The 27,143-nt window shown below is 40.8% G+C and overlaps 1 protein-coding gene across 1 annotated transcript in view; it reads left to right on the forward strand.

Moving 5' to 3' along the window:
• GRIK1 (glutamate ionotropic receptor kainate type subunit 1) overlaps positions 1 to 27,143 on the forward strand; it is a 450,348-nt gene that overhangs the window by 337,075 nt on the left and 86,130 nt on the right. The window contains exons 5-7 of the mRNA XM_069577980.1: positions 517 to 570; positions 3,782 to 3,955; positions 18,387 to 18,530. Coding sequence (XP_069434081.1) covers positions 517 to 570; positions 3,782 to 3,955; positions 18,387 to 18,530 — 372 coding nt within the window. The remainder of the gene's footprint in view (positions 1 to 516; positions 571 to 3,781; positions 3,956 to 18,386; positions 18,531 to 27,143) is intronic.

The raw sequence follows: 27,143 nt of genomic DNA on the forward strand, positions 1-27,143 counted from the left end.
AGAGGAGGGTTTCAGAGACATGCATATGTATAGATCTTCATTTAAATATATCTACATATCAGTATCGCCAATTCAACATTTAATGAGTTTTACTCTGAGGCATTATGATAAGTACTAAAGCTAAGGAGATCAATAAAATATATATCTCAGCATGCAATTACTCAGAAACCCAAGCAGTAGAAAAGGCAAGACTCTGTGCCATTATGGACGACTCCAGATATAAAATATGTAGAGCATGAACTATTTTTAAATTTGATCAGCCGACCAATTTCTCCCATGAAGGTCAAGCATAATGTGACGAAAGCACGCAGGATGGAGGTCAGTGGCCTGGGTCCTATCTCCACATTAATCATTGGTTTGTCTCCACATTAATCATTTGTTTCTATCTATTGAGTCTCTGAATTTCCAAAGCTCCTTCCTAGTCTACGTCTCCAGGCTACTGCAGTCAGCCTACTAATCATCTATTTCTTCTTATAATTCTGTTTCTGATTCTTTTCCCTTATTTCTATTTGGCAGATCCTGTTCATGGGCATGATGACTGAATACTATCATTACTTTTTCACAACCCTGGTAAGCATATCGGGTGGAAATGTATTTCACACTATCAAAAAATCTTTGGTTATTTTAAAGTCAGCCCTGGTGTCAAAGGCAGGATATTGTCATGGAGGTTTGTTTTATTTTCCTACTGCTGCTACTGCTAAGTCACTTCAGTCGTGTCCAACTCTGTGAGACCCCATAGACGACCTCCTACCAGGCTCCTCTCCTTAGGAATTCTGATCCCTAAGAACCCTCTAAATCTAGAAATGCTAGATTTCTTCCCTTCTTTCTTCCCTTCTTCCCTCCCTCCCTTCTTTCTTTTCTTAACTAGCATCAATGCATGTGCATCCAGAAAGGAATTAAAATAAAGCTTCCATTAAATAGAAACTGCCAAAGTACAAACTATTAATAAAGAAGAATCATATTTGCTACATATCTTAAAGGACACACTAAAGTGTATCTTGGCATGCTATCTGATGTGATTTCTCCACCTGTGTCCAGTGGACAGCTGATTTAGCCAGGGGTCACCTGTCAGGTATTTGGAAAACTATCAAGATAAGGAATTTGGTAGAGGCTTTCCACATTGAACATTTTTAATCATAAGAAAAACCATGGCTCTAAGCCTAAGACATTCAAAAGAAGCTATACAACCTTAACTTTTGAGAGATTATCAGGTCGAGGAAGAATGATTTAAGCATTTAACACATCAGAATGATGTGTTAGCTCTCAGCCGCACACACAATACATCACTCCCAACACACACTCCATTCTCTTACATGAGAAGACACATGATCAACCTCCATTTCTAACCTGTAAAAGTGTGTCAGCTAAAATCTACCCAGATTTGTGAGATTCAATAAGAGTATGGTTTTCCCAAAGGAATCTGGTCAAGTAGGCTGGTGCATCAGAGAAAGTACAGCCTTTGAAGCAAGACCAGACAGGTCTCAGGCACCTCTTCTGGAAGCAGGAAACTCCATTCTTCAGTTGAGTATCTCTGAGAGCAGGAAGGACTGCAGAGGACATCACAAGACAAATGCTATGGGGTAGCTGTTAAAATTATCACTGCTCCTGAGCTCGGAGTCAGAGAGTAGGACACAGGGCAGAAGTTCCTGAACTCAAGTTTCCGTGGTCTTCACCTCCTCGTTGACATCCTGATGGGATCCTCTGTCAGAAGAGTCAAGGGAGACCTTGAGAACTAGGAAGTGTCTTACTCTGCTCACAAATATTGCCCATCCCCATCACCATGAACACGTATGTCTTACTCAAGGTGAGATGGCCATCTGCCTCTGAACTTTCCATCTTTCCCAGGTGTATATGCCTTTAAGAGTTAGTTTCATTGAAATTTGAGAAAAATATAAACAATGAAACCTAAGAAGGCTAGTCTTCAATGGAAGGACAGATCAGTTGCCTTTATACTCTTACTTACTGCCTCATCCTCCACTAACAAGGGGATGTTGAAAATTGGCCCTCGAACTCTCCATATTCTATCTTGCACAGAAACAATTTGGAGACCAAATGAACTGTGCACGTATTTAGCGTATTCACATTAGTGTATTGTATTTCTGTACTGTTTAATTAATAAGGGAATCAATATGCATCCTGGAAGTTTCTCTCTGACCCCCTGTAACTTGAGTTAACTTTCCTTGTATTCATTGAGTGTGCTTAAGGAATCATTCTGCCTTGGATCTTATTCTTTAAATTTGCTTCTTTAAGCAGTTTCCTTTGGTTTTATCTGCATTCTGCCATGCTTTGCTTTTGTTGTCTTACCAGTTTTGTTCATGAGTATTAATGAAACTTAAAGACAAAAGAAAATTCGTTACTTAGTGCAAGGGAAGTAGACATAACAATTTAAAAGGCAGTGCATTTTTTTTCTCACGTGAGCCAGGAGTTCAGAACTGCGTTCTTAAGATTCCACAGTCTAATGTAAAGTTATCTTGGAAGTAGTGATATAGAAAAGAATTATTCAAAAGAATAAATGTGTATGCATTTTCCACACATATAAATCATGAAATGTTCCTGAGGTTTTCCTCTTTAGTTAACAACTATCATCGCAGATAATGTGCTGTCTTGTACTTTCAATAAAGCAGTCACACTGGTAGAAAATTTTTACGGAAGTTTTTTTTTTTCTTTTATTAACCATTAAATACTATTTTGAAATTTTGGTTCATTCCAAAATGTGAGATATTTTAATGACATGCTTTAGAGTCTAACCTTTGTTTATAGGAAAAAAATTGAAATGATCACTTAAGTCTATTTTAAATGCAAACAAACAAAACTTTTGGTTTAAATTCAGCCCTTATATATAATGGAAAATACTAGGATGTGTTCAAGTTTTTTCCCCTGAAACATTATCTAAAAGAACAAGTCCTACTGTTAAGATATTCATATCCATACAACCACAGGCTCTAGTTTATTCTCTGAAAAGAACCATTTGTTTCTTATTCTAAGCTTGTGTCTAGTGAGCAATTTTCATGCTCTCATTATACGAGACATGGGTTAGTTTCAGTGAGCCAGGAAATTTTTTTTTTTTTTTTTTTTTTTGCTGAGAGTGATCTTCCTGTCAAATGTATATGCAAGATCCAAACTTTACCTCCTTTGCAGCGTGGGGAAGAAAGTTATGAGGGAGACAGGAGGTACTGCCACTACAAGTGGATCATTCTCAGGTCAGCCACATCACCACCGAGAACCTCGGTTTCCTCATCTAGAAAACAAAAGCAGTGTACCGAATGGACACAGAGGCCCCTTTCAACTCCCCAAAGGACTATATCCTTAGGAACAAAATGCTCTAGCTTCCCAGAATGGCATATCCTGTGTCCAGGGGCATGCTCATTATTGGCAGCTTAATTCCTGTTCTTGGTTTATAAAAATTCTGCTGCTGCTAAGTCGCTTCTGTCATGTCCGACTCTGTGTGACCCCATAGATGGCAGCCCACCAGGCTCCCCCGTCCCTGGGATTCTCCAGGCAAGAACACTGGAGTGGGCTGCCATTTCCTTCTCCATATACAAGCTCTAACAGTATTGCAAAAACAAATGGATGAAAATGAAAATTATTACTGCCTTAGAATTTGTCAGGCAGCGTGCAAATGAAGAACAACAGGAACCGTTCTTTTATAGAACCAGTGTGATGATCGCTGCCATGCTTGTTTTAATCTGTTTGTTGCTTCTGCAAGCGTTAGCTCTCTTTTGCATCAAGAACACTGAAAATGTTAACTCTTTCTTCTTTTATCATTTTTAACACCGCGCAGGACTTATTTGCTTTAGATCTGGAACTCTATAGGTACAGTGGTGTAAACATGACTGGGTTTCGGCTACTGAATATTGACAACCCCCACGTTTCCGCCATCATTGAGAAGTGGTCCATGGAAAGATTGCAGGCTCCACCCAGGCCTGAGACTGGCCTTTTGGATGGCATGATGACTGTAAGTAGCTTTAAAATAAAATCATTTGAGATAATGTTTGACTTCCTCAGGGGTTAGGTTAAGACTCTCAAATGCTTTCTATGGGCTCCCCTGGTAGCACAGATGGTAAAGAATCTGCCTTCAACACAGGAGACCCGGGTTCAATCCCTGGGTCAGGAAAATCCCCTGGAGAAGAGAATGGCTATCCACTCCAGTATTCTTGCCTGGAGAATTCTGTGGACAGAGGAGGCTGGCGGGCTACAGTCCTGTGGGTTACAATGAGTCGGACACTACTGAAACGACTTACAACACACATAGCATGCTTTCTGTCCTGCAAGAGAAACGTGTTATAACCTGTGCCTAGACTTGTATGAGAGGAGGAGGAAGGATTTTTATGGATTTTGAAAGCTTGTGCATGGCAACTGTCAAAAGCTGTTCTTTTCAACTTCCTGACCGTAATGGCCTCACATAAAAAGGTAAATGCGAGACAGTCACCACTGTCAGCTAAATGGTGGCAAGGCATAAACCAAAGCAAGGGGAAGTGGGAAACAGGTTACCTCCTGGGAATGTGGCCTTGGGAGGGAGGGAGGGAAAGAGGAGGAACAAGCTGCCTGTAAAGGTTCTTCAGAACCAGTTTGCTCTCCTTGCTTCTGCTGCATCTCAGCAAGCAGAAGAGCACGTGGAAAAATCCAAATTTCCATATGGTTGGAGTGTTCACACTCTTCTTGTCCTGGGTGCAGGAAGGCGCACCTTTGCAGGCACTGACGGTGCTTTACACCAGCCATATGTCGCTCTCAAAGCAGATGCCAAGCCTGCCTCCAACGGAGAGAGAGGTACTCTGCTGAACACATAAATTGCAAACTGCCTCATCAGAGAGCTGCTCACTAACATCATTTGTCTCTTGTTGTCAAATGCACCTACCCTAGCTTTATTTCTCTAATGAAGCTCCCTGTGTGATGGAAGAAAATTGCAGGAAATAAAAAAAAAAAAGATCTCTATGTCAGAACAGTGTCATCCAAGGGAAAAGATATTGGGAATGCGGGCAGGTAATAGCATTTTAAATTGGCATAGTATTTCATTCTCTGTTCCCATCATCAGGAGAAACTCTCTTGCTTTTAAGATGCAATTTACCGATAACTGAAAGGCATCATCTCACAGATAAATAAACTTGGGATTTCTCTTCTTTTTCTATCTTTTTTGAACAAGGTACAAATGAAAAAAAAGAAGAAGAAGAAATGAATGAATTAAGTGGTTCTGGATGATTCTGTGTTTAAGGTCCCTGTCTTTTGTTCAAACCTGAAATAACTCTTAAAATATACAAAGTGATCTGAGAGATAATGATGGAAAGCATTTTGGTACAAATGAGCCTTGGGATGACTTGAAACATTGCTTTGAATAGGAAGTAGAAAATATCCAAGGGAATGCTAGACTTTTGAAATGAAAGATAAAGAGAGAGAAAGGGAGGGAGGGAAGGAGAGAGAGAGAGTTAAAAAAAAAAAGCTGCTGGTATATCTTTCCTCCTGGAGTTGTGTTCCAATGTGTCCACGTATGGTTCAAAATCTTCTGTCCACCCTCTACCCCTGCTTCTCAAACAAGATCTCTATCACAGCATGAGATTGTGAGTCATTTTTACCTGTGTTCCTTGAGCACCACTGAAAGAGTTAGAGCTTGGACCTACCTTAATACAGATGTGAATTCATGCCAGACATTAATTATTCATCACAAGTATGTCTTAATTTATTTAAAAAAATTGTCCATTGTCTTCAATTATACTGAGCTGACAGAAGAGTTTGTGCATATTGACTGAGATGAGACAAAGCATTGAATAAGGCAGAAAGAACAATACCATTCTCACCCAGTCAGGCTCACCAGTCCTGTGGACAGGAAGCATGGCAGCCCCATGTCCCCAAGGATGAGAGACTGTCTAGAGTTCACTGTAGTCTTCTCATCCAACCAGAGGAGTCACTGTTATTAACATTGTTGTTGTTGTTATTATTATAAACTATAAAGGAAAATAGGGATTTATTAGAACAGAAGGTGGCTCAGCAGGTTGCTATAAAAGTGGGTAGAGCAACTATGTTAGATTATGACATTATTGGTGAAAAACAGTGGTAATTCTCAGTTGGCCACTAGAAGGCAGATCCCACGGTTACGCAGATAGAGCCTTGCCACTGATCCTGTGAAGCATAATGTTAACCTGTATTTTTCCAAAGAGTCCATTTTGCAGTTCACTGTTTCCTTTTAGCTAATTTGGGAGTAGAGAAATAGTCACAGGAAGCTTACAGGGCAAGTATAATAAGGGAAGTGAAGTTGCTCAGTCGTGTCCGACTCTTTGCGACCCCATGGACTATAGTCTACCAGGCTCCTCCATCCATGGAATTTTCCAGGAAAGAGTACTGGAATGGGTTGCCATTTCCTTCTCCAGAATAATAAGGGAAATCAACTCTAAATATTCACTGGAAAGACTTATGCTGAAGCTGAAACTCCAATACTGTGGCCACCTGATGCAAAGAGCTGACTCATTGGAAAAGACTGATGCTGGGGAAGATGGAGGACAAGAGAAGAAAGGGGTGAAAGAGGATGAGATGATTGGATAGCCTATCACCGACTTGATGGACATCAGCTTGAGCAAACTCTATGAGATACTGAAGGACAGGGAAACCTGGCATGCTGCAGTCCATGGGGTTGCAGAGTCGGACATGACTTAGCAACTGAACAACAACACCAACAATAAGGGCATCTGATGGACTGATGGTTGGGTCAAGAAAGCACACCCCAAGTCCACAAGACCAGGCCCAGTGTTATCAAGTCTTTGTTCTCAAATAGCCTCTGAACTCAAACTCCTTCTTCTCTACCTTAAAGACAAAAACTCCTTTAGTTCCAATTCCACTGTGTCTATATATTTCAGGTCCATATTTCATTCATTATTTTTTTTCTAAATTTTTATTGGAGTATAGTTGCTTTACAATGTTGTATTATTTTTTTGGTGTGAGTCAGGCATCAGTCAGTTCAGCCACTCAGTCATGTCCAACTCTCTGTGACCCCATGGACTGCAGCACGCCAGGCCTCCTGTCCATCACCAACTCCCAGAGTCCACCCAAACCCTTGTCCATTGAGTCAGTGATGCCATCCAATCATCTCATCCTCTGTCGTGCCCTTCTCCTCCCGCCTTCAATCTTTCCCAGCATCAGGGTCTTTTCAAATGAGTCAGCTCTTCACATCAGGTGGCCAAAGGATTGGAGTTTTAGACTCAACATCAGTCATTCCAATGAACACCCAGGACTGATCTCCTTTAGGATGGACTGGTTGGATCTCCTTGCAGTCCAAGGAACTCTCAAGAGTCTTCTCCAACACCGCAGTTCAAAAGCATCAATTCTTCGGCGCTCAGCTTTCTTTATAGTCCAACTCTCATACCCATTCATGACCACTGGAAAAACCATAACCTCGGCTAGATGGACCTTTGTTGGCAAAGTAATGTCTCTGCTTTTTAATATGCTATCTAAGTTGGTCATAACTTTTCCAAGGAGCAAGCTTCTTTTAATTTCATGGCAGCAATTATCATCTGCAGTGATTTTGGAGCCCCAGAAAATAAGGTCTGTCACTGTTTCCACTGTGTCCCCATCTATTTGCCATGAAGTGATGGGACTGGATGCATGATCTTAGCTTTCTGAATGTTGAGTTTTAAGCCAACTTTTTCACTCTCCTCTTTCACTTTCATCAAGAAGCTCTTTAGTTCTTTGCTTTCTGCCATAAGGGTGGTGTCATTAGCATATCTGAGGTTATTGATATTCCTCCTGGCAATCTTGATTCCAGCTTGTGCTTCATCCATCCCAGCATTTTCATGATGTTCTCTGCATAGAAGTTAAATAAGCAGGGTGACAATCTACAGCCTTGACGTACTCCTTTTCCTATTTGGAACCAGTCTGTTTTTCCACATCCAGTTCTAACTGTTGCTTCCTGACCTGGATACAGGTTTCTCAAGAGGCAGGTCAGGTGGTTTGGTATTCCCATCTGTTTCAGAATTGTCCACAGTATATTGTGATCTACAGAGTCAAAGGCTTTGGCATAGTCAATAAAGCAGAAATAGATGTTTTTCTGGAACTTTCTTGCTTTTTTGATAATCCAGCAGATGTTGGCAATTTGATCTCTGGTTCCTCTGCCTTTTCTAAAACCAGCCTAAACATCTGGAGGTTCACAGTTCATGTACTGCTGAAGCCTGGCTTGGAGAGTTTTGCTCATTGCTTCACTAGCGTGTGAGGTGAGTGAGTCCAGCATACATCTACATACATTCCCCTTTTTCTGGATTTCCTTCCCGTTTAGATTGCCACAGAGCAATGAGTAGAGTTCCCTGTGCTATACAGTAAGTTCTCATTAGTAATGGTTTATACACATAATCAATAGGGTACATACGTCAGTCTCAATCTCCCAAGTTATCCCACAGTACCCTTCCCCACTTAGCATCCATATGTTTGTTCTCTATGTCTGTATCTCTGTTTCTGCTTTGCAAATAGGTTCATCTTTACCATTTTTCTAGATTCCACATTTTGGGCTAATATGAAATATTTTTTTCTCTTTTGGACTTACTTCATTCTTGCATCTCAGCATTTGCTGCTTCCAGTGCTTGGAATTTTCCCCTATTCATGTTTGCTCGAAGGTTACATCACTGAAGACACCTTCTATGAAACTGCTACCTAGTCTAGAACCCTCTCTTCCTCTTATTCTCCCTCCCCTAACCTGTTTTACTTTTCTTTGTAGCCCTTATGCCAATATGTCATATTCAGATTTGTTGGTTTGGTGCCATCACCTTCAAGAATACAAACTCCATGAAGCTGGAAATTTTGTCTATTCATATTTTGCTCTATTCTCAACACTAGGAAAAGGCTGGCACAAAACAGGCCTTCAATAAACATGTATTTAATAAAAGAATTAATGTACTAATAATTGAGGTCTACTACGTATGACCTGAGGTCTACTAAGACTCAAGATATTAAAGGAAAAATATTCACATAGCCCTGAGATAATACTGCAAAAGTCCAAAGAGAGCATCTATAAATGAGAAATGGGCATGATTAATAAAAACAGAGATTATTCTAAAGTAATAATATTATTTCAAAAATTAGACATACACTAACCACTATCAATAATTAAGTAATACTCTTTTAATGGACTTGCTTTCTCCAAAATTGCATGACATTTCCTCACTGTTCTCCAAAGTGAATCTCTCTGTAGCCCTTTATCTTTGTGTGTGCCATGTACATGCACAGATGCCCTTATGAACATAAAATATAGGATTTTTAAAAAAACTATGTATTTTGACATTCCATCTACTTATCTGCTTTTCAGTGTTTTAACAATTAAGAATTTCTTAGAACATTATACACTAAAAATATCTTCAAAGCATATTATTATGTCAGAACACATTCAAACGTGAAAATATGTAAGTCCAAGAATTTTGACTTCAGACGTAAGAAATATAATATTAATAATAAAAAATATTGACATTAAAAACAGGGTCAAAATTGAGTTAATTAAGAAAACTGTTAACTGAGTCAGTTCAGTTCAGTTCAGTTCAGTTCAGTCGCTCAGTCGTGTCCGACTCTTTATGACCCCATGAATCGCAGCATGCCAGGCCTCCCTGTCTATCATCATCTCCCGGAGTTCACTCAGACTCACGTCCATCCAGTCTGTGATGCCATCCAGCCATCTCATCCTGGGTTGTCCCCTTCTCCTCCTGGCCCAATCTCTCCCAGCATCAGAGTCTTTTCCAATGAGTCAACTCTTCGCATGAGGTGGCCAAAGTACCGGAGCTTCGGCTTTAGCATCATTCTTTCCAAAGAAATCCCAGGGTTGATCTCCTTCAGAATGGACTGGTTGGATCTCCTTGCAGTCCAAGGGACCCTCAAGAGTCTTCTCCAACACCACAGTTCAAAAGCATCAATTCTTCAACACTCAGCCTTCTTCACAGTCCAACTCTCACATCTATACATGACCACAGGAAAAACCATAGCGTTGACTAGACGGACCTTAGTCGGCAAAGTAATGTCTCTGCTTTTGAATATACTATCTAGGTTGGTCATAACTTTTCTTCCAAGGAGTAAGCATCTTTTAATTTCATGGCTGCAGTCACCATCTGCAGTGATTTTGGAGCCCCAAAAAATAAAGTCTGACACTGTTTCCACTGTTTCCCCATCTATTTCCCATGAAGTGATGGGACCAGAGGCCATGATCTTCGTTTTCTGAATGTTGAGCTTTAAGCCAACTCTTTCACTCTCCGCTTTCACTTTCATCAAGAGGCTTTTTAGCTCCTCTTTACTTTCTGCCATAAGGGTGGTGTCATCTGCATATCTGAGGTTATTGATATTTCTCCCGGCAATCTAGATTCCAGCTTGTGTTTCTTACAGTCCAGCATTTTTCATGATGTACTCTGCATAGAAGTTAAATAAGCAGGGTGACAATATACAGCCTTGATGTACTCCTTTTCCAATTTGGAACCAGTCTGTTGTTCCATGTCCAGTTCTAACTGTTGCTTCCTGACCTGCATACAGATTTCTCAAGAGGCAGGTCAGGTGGTCTGGTATTCCCATCTCTTTCAGAATTTTCCACAGTTTATTGTGATCCACACAGTCAAAGGCTTTGGCATAGTCAATAAAGCAGAAATAGATGTTTTTCTGGAACTCTCTTGCTTTTTCGATGATCCAGTGGATGTTGGCAATTTGATCTCTGGTTCCTCTGCCTTTTCTAAAACTGAGTCAAGAGTACAAAAATAGTGAAACTCATTATTTAAAAACACCTTGAGATTTTTTTAAAAAGTGTTTTATCAGCTGAAATGTTAGTTAACTGAATAGAGTGATTCTGTAAAATGTACTTCATTTCTTTTCTCTACGTTTAAATTTCTCTCTTGGACTAATTCAATCTATTGGGTTTTGAGGATAGGCTTTGGTAATGAAGCAGACCATTCTCAGATGGATTCTTCTCTGATTGTGAACCAAAATTCTGTGCGATTCAATATGGCATACAGCCATGGAAACAACCATACATTGATCTGTCATGTGCCTTACCGGTTCTTCACATGCACTCACAATGTGAAGTTAAGTCAGTACCCTTATCTCACATGTAACTCTTTCCTGTAATGATGAACCATAGAGAAGACAACTTTGAGTCTCCAACTTGAGTGTCACCCTGACTGTCTACTGCCCTCGAATCTACCCTTGTGATACAACAGGCAGTGGGATTCCGTAGAAAAAGCAAGATCTTTCCAGATTAAGAAAACCTAGTTTAGTCCTTCCTATGTCCCTGAATAACTAAATATCCTAAATTGTGTAGCCTCTCTGAACCTCCTAGCTCATCTGCATTCTGTATAATAATACTTTACAAATTCAATTAGGTAACGTACACAAAGCCTTTAGGACATAGTCTTGAATTTACGTAATGGTACCTGCTGTTTTGCCAATTTGTATTCAATGAAAGAAGAACAAAAGGCTTTCTGAAAGAGAGATTCTATCTTATTCAAGTCAGGGTCCAATTGTCTACAAAGACACACCTTCTGTTTGCAAGTCTAGTCCAAGATGGCCTGTTTCCTGGGATCTGTGTGAGCCGTATGACCAATGGCATCACCCAGTTCTGTTTTCCAACTCTGCATAAGTCATCTTTTCCCTATTCCTGTCTTTCTCAAAAGCTGGCAAATACTCACTGAGATTCTCAGTATGCCAACTTCTGTGCCAGATTTCACTCTAAAGCTGCTCTCTTAATTACTGAATTTCTAGATAATGAGTACAAGGTAGTATCTTTGCTACCTTCCACAACCTTCTTCCAAATGCAAGCTCACTTGCAAGTTGTTCTTCCCTACTTCCTGAGTGCTCACCGACTCTCCTAGCACTTTGGCTCCCTCAGAAGCATCCACCCCACCACCTTGTGTTCCCTTGCAGGGATCTTGTAGCCAAAACACGAGCCTTCTCACCCTTATCAGAATCCTCCTTGTTTCAAGGGGTGTGTCTCAGAAAAGAAGGAAACCAGCTAATTCATACTAAGAGGCAAATTGCTGTTAGCTCTATGTGTGGGTGAGATATTAACATTTTAATAGAGGAAACTAGGAAATGAGGGGGATGAGGCACTATTTGAAAGCATTTCCTTCCGAGAGAAACGACTCGTTTATCCATATCAGGGTAATGTGAATGTTTCCAAATTTGGAGAGAAGATGGAAAATCCATGCATTTCACATATTTGCTCTCCAAAGACTGGGTCTCCCTTCAGCTCGCTGATCTCCTCTAGGTTTTTCCAACAACAGCAACATACCAGGTAGGGAGTAAAATGTGGAGACTCCGTAAGGCTGTCTCAGGCTCTCATCCCTAAAGTGACATAACATCTCATTGGTTTGTGTTGGGGTCCCCAAGACCACTTTATTGGGGTCCCCAAGAGCTTCCCTGGTGACTCAGATGGTAAAGAATCTACCAGCAAAGTGGGAGACCTGGGTTCAGTCCCTGGGTTGGGAAGATCCCCTGGAGAAGGGAAAGGCAACCCACTCTAGTATTCTGGCCTGGAAAATTCCATGTACTGTATATATTCCATGGGGTCACAAAGAGTTGGACACAATTGAGTGACTTTCACTTTCATTTAGGAGGACTCAGAAATCAGAAAAGCTGTTATATTCATAGTTACAATTTGTTACAGCAAAAGGGTACAGATTAAAATCAACAAAAGTCACAGAGACCAAGTCTGCATTGACAGTGTTTCATTCTCTCAGCAAAGATGTGTGACAAAATATATGAACTGTTGCCAACCAGGGAAGCTCATCTGAGGCTCAGCATCCAGGAATTTATGGGGCATCAGTCACATAGGCACAGAGCACCTACCCATCTGGCCTCAGTTAGTCTCCAGTCACTCCAGAGGTCAAACTGATATGACAAGGTCCAGAGCACCAAGTGAACAAAAATAGGCAATCACCATGAGTCACACTGTTAGCATAAACTATTTGCATTACCCATGACCCCACTGATGCAAAGACACTCTGACTAGGCAGAATATTTTAAAGACGTAATCTCCCAGAAGTCAGTCAAAGACTAGTTAGTCCTTTCTTTGGAATTGGAAGGGTTTGAGCACCCTAAGTCCTCTGAGTTAATCCTTTATTGCACATCATTATAATCACCAAAATATTGTGCACTGGAAAGAAGCCCACTTTCAATGTGCCTCTTTTGTGATCCATGTGCTATAAAAATATTCTCTTAGAGACACTGAGCATGTGGTGTCTTCTAAGCTTTATGTGTAAATAGAATGTGAAAACAAACACATTTGGAAGAATAAAATTTGAAACACTGGCCATTTCTTTGTATATATTTACTTAAAATGGCTTGAGAGTTGCTGTTTGGTAAGCGGGCCTCTAGCATAAAACTGTAAAGGGGAGGAAATTCACTGGTAGTTTATTAGTGCTATAAAGTACTTAAATGTCTCCTCAGCCTAAGAAAACATTGTATAAAAAGGGAAGCATAGCTTTAGAATAAATGATTTTCTTCTTTGAATTTGGAAAGCACCAATCTGGCCTGTAGTTTTGAATCTTCTTATTACTTAGCTCAGTATAGAGACAACCTTGTCACTAAGTTAAGTGTATAGAAAAGTTAGACCTTTGGAATTCCTCTCCTCACACTTCTCTATCAAATCAATCATCCATCAGCTAATTAGTGAATATACATACAAATGTATATTTTAAAAAGGTACATTCCAAGGCTCAAAAGTCCCAAGTCCCCATACCATGGTAGCTGAGAACATATGCTCTGAACTCAGCCTTCATCCCAAAATGAAATCCTTGCTCTTTCCCTTACTGGCTTTATAACTTTAGGCAACTTATTATTAAACTTATTTCTGGTACATTCAAGCTTCAATTTCTCTGTCTGTACTTGGGTTTTCCTGGTGGCTCAGACAGTAAAGAGTCTGCCTGCCAATGCAGAAGACATGGGCTTGATCCTTGGGTCTGAAAGATTTCCTGGAGAAGGAAATGGCTACCCATTCCAGTCTTTTTTTTTTTTTTTTCGCCCACTTCAGTCTTCTAACATGGAGAAGTCCATGGACAGAGGAGCTTGGTGGACTACAGTAAATGGGGTGACAAAGAGTCAGATATGATTAAGCAACTAACACTTTCACTCTTCATTTTCAAAATGGTGAAAATACCTTCTTTGAAGGTTTAATTTCAGTAATTAAAGAAGATAACATGTAAAATGCTTATAATGTTTCACTTCAGTTCAGTCAGTCATTCGGTCGTGTCTGACTCTTTGTGACCCCATGAATCACAGCACACCAGGCCGCCCTGTCCATTACCAACTTCTGGAGTTCACCCAAACCCATGTCCATCGAGTCAGTGATGCCATCCAGCCATCTCATCCTCTGTCGTCCCCTTCTCCTCCTGCCCTCAATCTTTCCCAGCATCAGGGTCTTTTCAAATGAGTCAGCTCTTCGCATCAGGTGGCCAAAGTATTGGAGTTTCAGCTTCAACATCAGTCCTTCCAATGAACACCAAAGACTGATCTCCTTTAGGAAGGATTGGTTGGATCTCCTTGCAGTCCAAGGGACCCTCAAGAGTCTTCTCCAACACCACAGTTCAAAAGAATCAATTCTTTGACACTCAGCTTTCTTTATAGTCCAACTCTCACATCCATGCATGACTACTGGAAAAACCATAGCCTTGACTAGATGGACCTTTGTTGGCAAAGTAATGTCTCTGCTTTTTAGTATGCTTTCTAGGTTGGTCATAACTTTCCTTCTAAGCAGTATGTGTCTTTTAATTTCATGGCTGCAATCACCATCTGCAGTGATTTTAGAGCCCAGAAAAATAAAGTCAGCCACTGTTTTCACTGTTTCCCCATCTATTTGCCATGAAGTGATAGAACCAGATGCCATGATCTTAGTTTTCTGAATGTTGAGCTTTAAGCCAACTGTTTCACTCTCCTCTTTCATATTCATCAAGAGGCTCTTTAGTTTCTCTTCACTTTCTGCCATAAGGGTGGTGTCATCTGCATATCTGAGATTATTGATATTCCTCCTGGCAATCTTGATTCCAGCTTGTGCTTCTTCCAGCCCAGCGTTTCTCATGATATACTCTGCATATACATTAAATAAGCAGGGTGACAATATACTGCCTTTTCCTATTTGGATCCAGTCTGTCATTCCATGTCCAGTTCTAACTGTTGCTTCCTGACCTGCATACAGGTTTCTCAAGAGGTAGGTCAGGTGGTCTGGTATTTCCGTCTCTTTCAGAATTTTCCACAGTTTATTGTGATCCACACAGTCAAAGGCTTTGGCATAGTCAATAAAGCAGATAGATGTTTTTCTGGAATTCTCTTGCTTTTTTGATGATCCAGCAGATATTGGCAATTTGATCTCTGGTTCCTCTGCCTTTTCTAAAACCAGCTTGAACATCTGGAAGTTCACAGTTCACATATTGCTGAAGCCTGGCTTGGAGAATTTTGACCATTACTTTACTAGCATGTGAGATGAGTACAATTGTGTGGTAGTTTGAGCATTCTTTGGCATTGCCTTTCTTTGGGATTGGAATGAAAACTGACCTTTTCCAGTCTTGTGGCCACTGCTGAGTTTTCCAAATTGCTGGCATATTGAGTGCAGCACTTTCACAGCATCATCTTTCAGGATTTGAAATAGCTCCACTGGAATTCCATCACCTCCACTAGCTTTGTTCATAGTGATGCTTCCTAAAGCCCACTTGACTTCATATTCCAGGATGTCTGGCTCTAGGTGAGTGATCACATCATTGTAATTTATCTTGGTCATGAAGTTCTTTTTTGCACTGTTCTTCTGTGTATTCTTGCCACTTCTTCTTAATATCTTCTGCTTCTGTTATGTCCCTAGTGTCTAGAATGTAGTTAATCGCCAATAGATATTGATCATGTTGACCTATTATTTATAATCATTAAATCACCATCGAAATACTTGGTTTAGATGCAACTCAGCTTTGTGGTTGAGACCATAAACTCTAGCACCAACTTCCTGTGTTTGAATCTTAGCTTTCTCATCACTAGTTTGGGGACGTTTAACTGTGTCATTTCTTCATCCATAAAGGAGTAGAAATTATGGTGAAGACACAATGACTGCAAAATATTTGGAAGAGTACCTGACATATAAACCAATGTATGTGCATGCTCAGTTGTGTCCAGCTCTTTGTGACCCTACAGATTGTAGCTAACCTGCCAGGCTCCTCTGTCCATGGGATTTTCCCAGCAAGAATACTGGAGTGGGCTGTCATTTCTTCCTTTAGGGGATCTTCCCAACCCAGGGATCAAACCCATATCTCCTGTGTCTCCTGCATTGCAGGGATATTCTTTACTGCTGAGCCACTTGTGAAGCCTTGACATATAGTTCAGTTCAGTTCAGTTCAGTTCAGTCACTCAGTCATGTCCGACTCTTTGCGACCCCATGAATCACAGCACACCAGGCCTCCCTGTCCATCACCAACTCCTGAGTTCACTGAAACTCATGTCCATCGAGCTGGTGATGCCATCCAGCCATCTCATCCTCTGTCGTCCCCTTCTCTTCCTGCCTCCAATTCCTCCCAGCATCAGAGTCTTTTCCAATGAGTCAACTCTTCGAATGAGGTGGCCAAAGTACTGGAGTTTCAGCTTTAGCATCATTCCTTCTGAAGAACACCCAGGACTGATCTCCTTTAGAATGGACTGGTTGGATCTCCTTGCAGTCCAAGGGACTCTTAAGAGTCTTCTCCAACACCACAGTGCAGAAGCATCAATTCTTCGGCGCTCAGCTTTCTTCACAGTCCAACTCTCACATCCATACATGACCACTGGAAAAACCATAGCCTTGACTAGACGGATCTTTGTTGTGCTCTATAAATGTCATCTATTAAGATAGGCTGCCTTTTTAAAAGTCCCATTGTGTCAATAGATAGGCCTTAGACTAGTCACTTAATTTCCCTGAACTTCAGTTTTCTGATCTGTAAAACTGATTATATCAGCCTTGAACTGAAATGATCAGAATATTTTTAAGCATTAACAATTATCACCATTATGGTTTCTACAAATCACTCATATTAAGTGTGAGTGAAGCAATTAATCTTAGAAATACAGCATAAAACCTCGGAACTATACAGTTTTCACAAAAAATTATTTTAAGCATGAAATAACATTAATTCTTTCATCTAACATTTTTTAAACAACTTTCATGTGTCAAGAACTGTGCTAGCCACTAAAAAATGAAGTTGAGCACTTTTATTGAGAAAGAGATATAAAAAGATTAATATATTATATGAAAAATGCAGTGATAGAGATTGCCCAGAATAATAAGTATTCAAAGTAGACATATTCTCCGGACTCAAAGACTGATAGAATACAAGATGTAATTCCCCTTATTTTCTCTTTCTACCTCCATCAAGACATGTTCAATAAATGTTGAATAAATATATGCTGAATAAATCATCTTATTTTGGAAAACTACACATAGTCTTCATTCTGTGACCTAGATTTTTGATTTAACTATACAAATTACTGATTATCTCTATGACCCTACACAAATCAATATACTGCCTGGAGGTCAGTTTCCTAAATAATAATAGCTTGATTCATCTGTTCTGTTTATTTTGTGGGGTTGTTGAGAATTTCAAATGAACTAGTCTATTTGAAGTTGCTGTGAAAATCCTCAAGTAAAATGCAAAGGTATTATATGATGTTATCCTTAAAAAAAAAAAAAAAGCACAGGGTAGTACTTCAGAAAATACTGAGAGTATTATGTGAAATTCTGCAAATGAGAGAAATCTCATGAGTAGAAGAATGACATAGCCAACCCCCTGGCCCCAAAGGAATGGCTAGTTCCAATGTCTATCAGGAAAGCAAGTGCTAACAAGAACACATGTTTTCTGAGCAAGCTGCAGAGGTCTGTTCTTCTAAGGGTCTCTTCAAATCTGCTATTGAATTTCATTCTATGACTACAGCCTTCTTGACTCTGATCAGTGGAAGTGCCCGATATCAGTATCTTTATCTAGAAATCACGTTAATTTTGCTCACAGCACTCTCTTTCTACAAAATATAATCAAGTAAATAGACAAGAAATGGGTAAACACTAGAGACCAAATCTGATATTGAAATATTGAGCTTCTAACTCAATGTATTGATAGTTGATCTTAACACCGGGTTTAACAAAAGACACTCCAAACATACCAGTTCCCCGAATCAGGTCTTTTGTGGCTGATTCAAGTTTATTTTTTTCTTTTCTTTTTTTAAAAAATAACTTGAAGCAGAGCCATGACTACAATTTACTCTGGGGTACAAAGGTATTATTTTAGAGAAAAATAGCTATGGGAGAAGGAAAGGTGTTCAGCTGGAGAATAAATGGCTGTTGAGATCAGACAAATAGGAGATAAGGAAGTGGGCAGAGTGATTATGCAGGTAAAGAGGGATATAAGCAAAGGTGGAATTGAAGATGTGGCTTGTGTTTTCCTCCGCAGACTGAAGCTGCTCTGATGTATGATGCTGTATACATGGTGGCCATTGCCTCCCACCGGGCTTCCCAGCTGACTGTCAGCTCCCTACAGTGCCACCGACACAAGCCATGGCGCCTTGGGCCCAGATTTATGAATCTGATCAAAGAGGCAAGTAACACTTGTTTACAGTTCAGCTCTTCCTTTGGCTTAGTGCTTCTGGACTTGTCCACATGGTGAAGTGAAGTGAAGTCGCTCAGTCTTGTCAGACTCTTTGCGACCCCATGGACTGTAGCCTACCAGGCTCCTCCATCCCTGGGATTCTCCAGGCAGGAATACTGGAGTGGGTTGCCATTTCCTTCTCCCATTTGGCTCTGTTGGCATGATGTCATTTGGTGAGGTCCTTCCCATTTGGCTCTGCTGGCATGATGTTTGTAAGAGAGGAGATGTCATCATCAACCCATCTGCTGGGAATTCACTGGTAAAAATTTGTGTAGAAGAACTACCAGGAGCTTTCCAGTGTGGTGGTGAGAAGTTTTCAAAAGCTACCAGATTATAACATGTACCTTCCTTTATTGCAACTCAGGCCCCAGCTGCTTCTGGCCCTCCACATGTGTTCATAATAACTCACAAATGCTTATACTATGGCCTGTTGAGTCATGAGGTAGGTTGGTCCATCACTGAAGAGAATTAGAGATAGTTTCCCTGTTCTCAGCCTCTAGTCCCAGCGGTTTCCCTAAGTCGTGGGTTCTATAGGACTGAACAAAAAGAGCTCTTTGTTCTAATGATACACTGATTATTTCACCAATTGTCAGAGAACTGAAAAATCTGGTACCTTTCAAAACCTACGCCATGTACTGAAGGATTTTCAAGAGTACAGGGTTTAGGGAGGTGAGTTCTCACTATTACCATACCCTGGGCACCCTTCCTTTTTCTCAGAGACAATTTAATTTCTCTTCACTAGATCCTGTTCTAAGATCTTGAGATGCCTTCTAGATATGTATTCTTGGATTATCTCTGACCCCAACACACACCTCGGAGTGTGTCTGGATTTGACAAGAGGAAATAAGGTATTTGGGGGCAGGCGAGTCTGACTGAGGATGCATATGCTGTGATGCTGTTCTAATGCTTTATGGGATCAGAGATTTACCTCTCAAGTGGAGTATCTTTATTCCTTTCTGCACTGGAGAAGGTTGGGGTGAGACAAAGCCTTAACAGAGAAGAATGGCAGGGAGCACAGTACAAGAAAAGAATGCCCAGTCAAGAGGAAAGGAGATATCTAAAGAAAGATACCTACATTGGGCTTTATCTCTGCTGGTCTCTTGAGCACCTACAGGCTCTTCTATCTACTTCTTCTCTGAAGTCTGACCCTAATCCATAAGGGTCAGGACCAGAGAGACAGGAGGTATGAAGGTTAACAGGCTACCCAGGCTCCAAACCAAGGTTATTTATAAGGCTGAGACTGAAGTGTGGCAAGCAACAAAGTGCCTTGGACACACGATCTAAGGAGGCACTCACTCTCAAATTTGAATCCTGCACGTGCAGGAGACTGAGAAGGAATGCTTCCTTAAATTTTGTGCCCTGGGCACCTTTCTTACATCACTCTATTCCTGGCAAGGTTATTTGGGTTGAAATTCCAGCTCCACTATCGTGTATGAGCAATATAACCTGGGTAAGTTACTTCGACTCCCTGTGTCTCAGTTTTCTCATCTGTAAAATGGAAATAACACCTTCTATCTCACATCAGTATTGTGAGAATAACGAGTGAAGTTAATTCTTAGGAAGAACAGGACAGGGACATAATAAGAATCTGAAATATGAGCTATTCTCTTACCATTGGAAAGGACTGCTCACAACGGTCCTCATCGGTTTTACTGAGGATGATGCCAGGAATTTAAAACTGGCAACAGCAACAACAGCAACAAAGAAGTCACAATTGGGCATGAAATGAAATACCCTTTCTGACAGTTACACAAATCTGACATACTGTGCCTAATAGGAAAACATCACACAGCCTGTCCTTTCCCCATAGTGATCATGGTTATGTCCTGAATCGCCATTCAGACCACCTTGATCTGTAACAACAAAACAGCTTGTTTCCTTTTATCTCATTCCAGCGCAAGAAGAGTCATGAGACCACATTACAGTTTGGGATCAAACACTCTGGAGCACCCCCAAGCACCTTTTTTTCTTGTATTTGAGTTGCATACCAAAGTGAAATTACTAAGTCATATTTAGATATGTGTAAAGAAATAATGAGCTCGAAGAGGAGGGACCACATTGAAAGCAAAACAGCATTTTACATTCGTTTACTCCAAAGAATAAATTCCCCATTCTCAGGCTGCACAGCTGGGGTACAAGGGGAGATGCAGTTGAAAGCTAGAGTTCATGTTTTCTTTTGTCTCCTGAGTCATGATGTCTTCTGCTGCCTTTGCCAGGGTTTAGGCACCTGCAGAGAAAATGGGAAATCAGATAGAGAGTGATGCCCTGGCCTGTTGAAAGACTTGCACTGAGGGCACTTTAAAACAAACTAAAACATGCAAAAGTGAGAACATGCAGATGTTTCTTTCAATGAATACCTAATACAACAAGACCTTGCAGCCATCAGATTTGATCTGTTCTTCTTTAGTCTCTCTGTTTTTGTTGTTGTTGTTTAGACTCTTTACGACCCCATGGCCTGTAGCCTGCCAGACTCCTCTGCCCACGGGATTTCCTAGGCAAGAATACTAGAGTGGGTTGCCATTCTACAGGAGATCTTCCCAATCTAGGGACTGAACATGTATCTCCTGAATTTGCAGATGGATTCTTTACCACTGAGCCCCCAGGGAAGCCCATCAGGTTTGATTAGGAAACATAAGTCCCTTGGTCCTTTCTTTGAGTAACTTACTTTCTAAGCTATTTCCAAAACTGTAATCAGAAATAATGTAAAGAAGCAAGTCAGCAGATTGCATGTATGAGAGAAGATGAAATTCGTCACAGGAGGTAAATTTCTCGAGCAGGAGGTACTTGCAATGTGCACTAACCCCTGACAATCCACACATCATTTAGAATCAGGAAGCCTTTCAGACAGGTCTCTCAAGCTAAATACCTTTCAGTGTTTCAGGCTGACCAGAAAGAGAGAAAAAATTAAAGAATATTTTAAACATGATAGGGTATGTTATACTGTTATCTCTTTGAGTTTTTGCTAAATGAGTACATATGAGGAGATTATAAATCTCCAACTCAGCAACCAGCAACCAACTCCATTATACAAGTAATATTAACTTAGGTAATACTAGTGGTAAAAAAAACCCACCTGCCAGTGCAGGAGACATAAGAGATGCAGGTTCAATCCCTGGGTCAGGAAGACCCCCTGGAGGAGGGCATGGCAACCCACTCCAGTGTTTTTGCCTGGAGAATCCCCATGGACGCAGGAGCCTGGCCGGCTACAGTCCATAGGGTTGCAGAGTCAGACACGACTGAAATGACGTAGCACGCAACTTAGTACAGGAGATATCTCTCTGAAATTATAAAATGTGGTTTCTACTGCCTACCAATATAAATTCTATCAGTATACAGCGGAGGAATGGCAGGCTTCATCCACGTTCATTTGAATCCTCACTGTTGAGCAGGATATGCAGGGTCCGTAGTGATCCCTTTGGAACCTCCTGTGCCACCTCTCTCATCTCCTGCTTCCATCCCAGCACTCCCTGAACTCATTGTGACTCCCTGAGCTCGCCATCTGCTCCTCCCAGATTTTCTTGCCTCTGATTGAAGTGCCTCCTCTGGGCCATCCTTTATGACCCAGTTCAAGCACTAGCTCCTGACTATCGCCCCAACTCAAAAATTCAGGCCTCTCTCCTTCATTACAGCTGTTGTTAGACCATCATAGTGGGTTGTATGTCTGTCTCCAAGCTGTGATTTTCTGGTCTCAATTCCCTAGTACTTGCACAATACTGAACATAAAATGAGCACCCAATAAATAGTAGACGAGTGGATAAATGAACGAATGAACATCAAAGTACCCGAAGAACACACACAATCGATGATCAAGTATTATAGTCATTCACCCCTGCATGAATATCATATCCAGACACAATTCAATAAGACAGAAATGAGAGCCGGGACTAGACTCATCTACTGAGGTCATAGGTCCTAGTGGAAGAGTGAGTCAGGGGTCTTATGAAGAGACCAGGACATCACTTTGCTGACAAAGGTCCATATAGTCAAACCTATGGTTTTGACATTAAGCATCTACATATGTGAGAGTTAGACCATAAAGGAGTGTGTTGTTCATTCCCTCAATCGTGTCCGGTTCTTTGTGACCCCATGGACTGCAGCACACCGGTCTTCCCTGTCCTTCACCATCTCCTGGAACTTGCTCAAACTCGTGTCCGTTGAGTCGGTGATGCCATCGAACCATCTCATCCTCTGTCGTCCCCTTCTCCTCCCACCTTCAATCTTTCCCAGCAATAGAGTCTTTCCTAATGAGTCAGCTCTTCACATCAGGTGGCCAAAGTATTGGAGCTTTAGCTTTAGCATCAGTCCTTCCAATGAATATTCAGGACTGATTTCCTTTAGGATTGACTGATTTGATCTCCTTGCTTTCCAAGAGACTCTTAAGAGTCTTCCCCAATGCCACAGTTCAAAAGCATCAATTCTACAGTGCTCAGTTTTCTTTATAGTCCGAATCTCACATCCAGACATGACTACTGGAAAAACCATAGCTTTGACTAGATGGACCTCTGCTGGCAAAGTAATGTCTTTACTTTTTAATATACTGTCTAGATTGGTCATAGCTTTTCTTCCATGGAGCAAGCGTCTTTTAATTTCATGGCTGCAGTCACCATCTGCAGTGATTTTGGAGCCAAAGAAAATAGTCTCTCACTGTTTCCATTGTTTCCCCATCTATTTGCCATGAAGTGATGGGACCAGATGCCATGATCTTCATCTTTTGAATGCTGACTTTTAAGTTTTAACATCAAAACTACTCTCCTCTTTCACCTTCATCAAGAGGCTCTTTTTAGTTCCTCTTCACTTTCTATCACAAGAGTGGTGTTATCTGAATATTTGAGATTATTGATATTTCTCCCAGAAATCTTGATTCCAGCTTGTGTTTCATGCAGCCTGCCATTTTCAATGATGTACTCTGCATATAAGTTCAATAAGCAAGATGACAATATATAGCACTGACATACTCTTTTCTCAGTTTGGAACCAGTTCGTTGTTCCATGTCCGATTGTAACTGTTGAATCTTAACCTGCATACAGATTTCTCAGAAGGCAGGTAGGTGGTCTGGTATTCCTATCTCTTAAATAATTTTCCACAGTTTGCTGTGATTCACACAGTCAAACACTTTAGAGTAGTCAGAAGAAGTCAGTAGAAGCAGAAGTAGATGTTTTTCTGGAATTCTCTTGCTTCTTCTATAATCCAACACATGTTGGCAATTTGATCTCTGGTTCCTCTGCCTTTTCTAAACCCAGCTTGAACATCTGGAAGTTCTTAGTTCATATATTGTTGAAGTCTAGCTTGGAGAATTTTGAGCATTACTTTGCTAGCATATGAAATGAGTACAATATTGCATAGGAACCTGAAATGTTAAGTCCATGAATCAAGGCAAATTGAAAGTGGTCAAATGGGAGATGGCAAGAGTGATCATTGGCATTTTAGGAATCAGTGAACTAAAATGGACAGGAAGGGGCAAATTTAATTCTGATGACCATTATATCTACTACTGTGGGTAAGAATCCCTTAAAAGAAATGGAGTAGCCCTCATAGTCAGCAAAAAATTCCAAAATGCAGTACTTAGGTGCAGTCTCAAAAATGACAGAATGATCTCTGTTCATTTCCAAGGCAAGCCATTCAATATCATAGTAATCCAAGTCTATGCCCCAACCACTAATGCTGAAGAAGCTGAAGTTGTACAGTTCTATGCAGACATACATGACCTTCTAGAACAAACACCAAAAAAAAAAAAGATGTCCTTTTCTTCATAGGGGGCAGGAATTCAAAAGTAGGAAGTAAAGAGATAAGTAACAGGCAAATTTGGGCTTGGAGTACAACGTGAAGCAGGGCAAAGGCTAACAGAATTTTGCCAAAAGAATGCACTGGTCATAGCAAACATGGACATCACCTGAAGGTCAATATCAAAATAAGATTGATTATATTCTTTGCAGCTGAAGATGGAGAGGATCTATACAGTTAGCAAAAATAAGACTGAGTGCTGACTGTGGTTCACATCATGAACTCCTTATTGCAAAGAAGACAGAGTGCCAAAGAAATGATGCTTTCGAACTGTGGTGCTGCAGAAGACTCTTGAGAGTCCCTTGGTTTGCAAGGAGATCAAACCAGTCAATCCTAAAGGAAGTCAGTCCTGAATATTCATTAGAAGGACTGATCTGAAGCTGAAGCTCCAATACTTTGGCCATGTGATGCAAAGAACTGACTCATTTGAAAAGACCCTAATGTGGGGAAAGATGGAGGGCAGGAGAAGGGTATGACAGAGGATGAGATGGTTGGATGGCATCACCGACTCAATGGACAAGAGTATGAGGAAACACCGAGAGATAGTGAAGGACAGGGAAGCCTGGTGTGCTGCTGTTTATGGGGTCACAAAGTGTTGGACACAACTGAGCTATTAAAAAACAAAATATCGTGAACTGGGAAGGTAGACCCTGAGATTTAATCAGTTTGTTTTCTGTGTAAACTTACCCACTTAGCCTCTTTTATCTCAATTCCTTCTTCTACAAATTGAGGATAAAAATATCCACTTTGTATGTCTATAAATATTGTGTTTAATATATGGACAGCAGAGCAAAATATCTGCCCTACAGTGGTTGCTCCAAAAGGGTGTGAGTGAAAGTCACTCACTCATGTCTGACTCTTTGTGACCCCATGGACTATACAGTCCATGGAATTCTTCAGGCCAGAATACTGGAGTGGGTAGCCTTTCCCTTCTCCAGGGGATCTTCCCAACCCAGGGATCAAACCCAGGTCTCCCACATTGCAGGCAGATTAAAATGAAGATCCTTGTCAAAAATGTATATCATATAACGTGGTTGTAGGACAGAAATGAGGCAACACATATAAAACCTTAAGTATATTGCCTAGCATATGTAAGGACCTCAGTCTTGCTTTTGATATTTGGCATCATCACTGCTATTACTGAGTCAAGATAAAGTAGCAGTGCTTGTAAAAAGGAAGACAGGACCTGGCACAGGAATATCAGGAGTTCAGTGAAGACTAGCGTGCAGACACAGAGGCCAAATGCAATGATGCCAGGGAATGAGGGAGCTTTCAATCATCAAACACACGTGATTGTTCCAGTGGGACCCAAAGACATTATTAGGTAACAATCAGGAGTGCTGAGCTAACAGAAAAGCCTGGCAAATCACATCTCAGGTCAATCTAGGAAATTATAGCTGAATGTGGGAGGTGAGGAAACTGAAACTCTCCTGCCTGTGACAAGAGCTACTCTGGACCCAGAATAAGTGCTAGCTGGCCATGGGGAAATCAGTGGGAACAGCTGTAGAGGTGTAACCATGTCAAAACATCTGGAAGATGAGAGTCTGTAGTCACAGGTGCTGGAAAGGGCAATAAACTGTGCACAGAGCAAAGTGAATCAGGTTAAATCAGTGGTTCTTAGCTATTTTATGTGTTATGGACCCTGGATCAAAACTGATTTAAATCACAGATCATTATTTGCACAGAAGATATACAAATATGCTTACAATCTCAAGGACCTTATATGCATGCTGAGCTCTTTGAAATTCATGTTATACAATGAATTACCATCTCATACCAATCAGAATGGCCATTATTAAAAAGTCTACAAATATCAAATGCTGGAGGGGGTATGGAGAAAAAGAAACCTCCTACACTGTTGGTACAAATGTAAATTGGTGCAGTTCAGTTTAGTTCAATTCAGTGGCTCTGTCATGTCCAACTCTTTGGGACCGCAAGGACTGCAGCACACCAGGGCTCCCTGTCAATCATCAACTCCTGGAGTTTACTCAAACTCACCTTCATTGAGTTGGTGATGCCTTCCAACCATCTCATCCTCTGTCATCCCCTTCTTCTCCTGCCTTCAATCTTTCCCAGCATCAGGGTCTTTTCAAATTAATTAGTTCTTCCCATCAGGTAGCCAAAGGATTGGAGTTTCAGCTTCAGCATCAGTCTTTCCTATGAATATTCAGGATGATTTCCTTTAGGATGGACTGGTTGGATCTCCTTGCAGTCCAAGGGACTCTCAAGAGTCTTCTCCAACACCACAGTTCAAAAGCATCAATTCTTTGGCACTCAGCTTTCTTCACAGTCCAACCCTCACATCCATACATGACCACTGGAGAAACCATGGCTTTGATAGATGGACCTTTATGTTCATAGCAGCATTGTTTATGATAGCTTAGACTTGTATGCAGGTCAGGAAGCAACAGTTAGAACTGGACATGGAACAAAAGACTGGTTCCAAACAGGAAAAGGAGTACGTCAAGGCAGTATATTGTCACCCTGCTTATTTAATGCATATGCAGAGTACATCATGAGAAATGCTGGACTGGAAGAAGCACAAGCTGGACTCAAGATTGCTGGGAGAAATATCAATAACCTCAGATATGCAGATGACACCACCCTTATGGCAGAAAGTGAAGAGGAACTAAAAAGCCTCTTGATGAAAGTGAAAGTGGAGAGTGAAAAAGTTGGCTTAAAGCTCAACATTGAGCAAACTAAGATCATGGCATCTGATCCCATCACTTCATGGGAAATAGATGGGGAAACAATGGAAACAGTGTCAGACTTTATTTTTGG

This window comes from Ovis canadensis, chromosome 1, assembly GCF_042477335.2.
Source record: "Ovis canadensis isolate MfBH-ARS-UI-01 breed Bighorn chromosome 1, ARS-UI_OviCan_v2, whole genome shotgun sequence".
Lineage (NCBI taxonomy): Eukaryota > Metazoa > Chordata > Mammalia > Artiodactyla > Bovidae > Ovis > Ovis canadensis.